At 54.7% G+C, this 1,183-nt stretch overlaps 1 protein-coding gene across 1 annotated transcript in view; it reads right to left on the bottom strand.

The window, feature by feature from the left end:
* Window positions 1-418, bottom strand: part of colgalt2 (collagen beta(1-O)galactosyltransferase 2) — a 27,672-nt gene extending 27,254 nt beyond the window's left edge. The window contains exon 1 of the mRNA XM_024259078.2: window positions 147-418. Within this exon, the coding sequence (XP_024114846.1) occupies window positions 147-358 (212 nt within the window). The 5' untranslated portion in view covers window positions 359-418. The remainder of the gene's footprint in view (window positions 1-146) is intronic.
* Between the last annotated feature and the right edge of the window lie 765 nt (window positions 419-1,183).

Raw genomic sequence — 1,183 nt, 5'->3', positions numbered from 1 at the left:
CCACCGCACATCTCTTTCATCTCCTCGGCAGACACGCGCCCTAAGTGCGTCTTTAAAGAGGACCCCGCTGCGCCTCATCCGCGCGCGCTCTGGCCGCCTCTGGCGCGCGCGCCGCCCCATCCCGCGTTCCGGAGTTCGGTTCTCACCAGACGGCGATGCGCTCCTTCGGGTACTGCAGCCGGTCGATGCAGCCCAGGTAGAACGGCAGGCTGTGCGCGGCGTTCCGCGCCAGCACGGCGATCATCACCTTCGGCCGCTGCAGCGGAGACTCCGGCTGCAGCGGCGCCGTGCCCGCGCTCACCGGCGCGCGGGCGGCCAGCAGAGCCGCCAGCAGCCACAGCGCACCGCGCGCACGCATCTCCGCGTCCAGGTTCCGCCGCGAGTCCCGGAGCTGCACCGGGAGGAGTGAGGGAGAGGCGCGCGGCGGGCGGGAGGAGAAGGGGAGGTGGAGGAGGAGGAGGGGGAGGAGGAGGGCTCCTCTCCCCCTTTACCCCTCCCACATCCCGCGGCTGCAGGACAGCAGCTTCCTCACTGGAGTTCTGCAGAATCTGGTTCCGGTTCTGTTCTGTTTTTGACATCAACTGTCCAGGAAGTTCTGAAGTCAGAATCTGGGAGGAAGTCATCGCAGGAACTTTATACGTCTCATGGTTTTCAGAGTTTAAACTTAAATAAGGTTAGAAAACCTTTTCCGGTCATGACCAGCAGAGGGCGCCGCAGGTGGAGGTTCGATGGAGAATTTAACACATTTAATGATTTCAAGTTACTTGAGGAGTTCAGGTGACTTGTTCTGAGGTTTTTATGCTTTTGGACATCTGGATAGTTGTTGCTCTAATGCACTGTGGTGCTGTGGAGCAGTGGTTGACCTCTAGTCGGAGGATCACAGGCTCGATTCCCGCCCATTTGACCATCATCTCAGCGAAGCGGCTCTGCTGTTTCCTGTTGAAGAATGACGGTTCTGTTGGTGAAATCTGAAGATCCAAACTGTTGTTTGGAGAATACTTTTCATTTTTATTCTATTATTTTAGTCATTTCTTTATTAAACTGAAGCTTTTTCTTTCACTTTCAGAAAGTCGTGGCTGTTTTAGATCATAAAATAACGACTACTATCAGATCTTCTCTGTCGCTTTTGCCTTCAGAGGATTCAAGTTCAACATACAGACATGATATGATATGAAGTGAAATG

Source organism: Oryzias melastigma, linkage group LG4, assembly GCF_002922805.2.
Source record: "Oryzias melastigma strain HK-1 linkage group LG4, ASM292280v2, whole genome shotgun sequence".
Classification (NCBI taxonomy): domain Eukaryota; kingdom Metazoa; phylum Chordata; class Actinopteri; order Beloniformes; family Adrianichthyidae; genus Oryzias; species Oryzias melastigma.
Note: the sequence above shows the minus strand (reverse complement) of the source record. Positions and strands in the feature narration are given on the sequence as shown.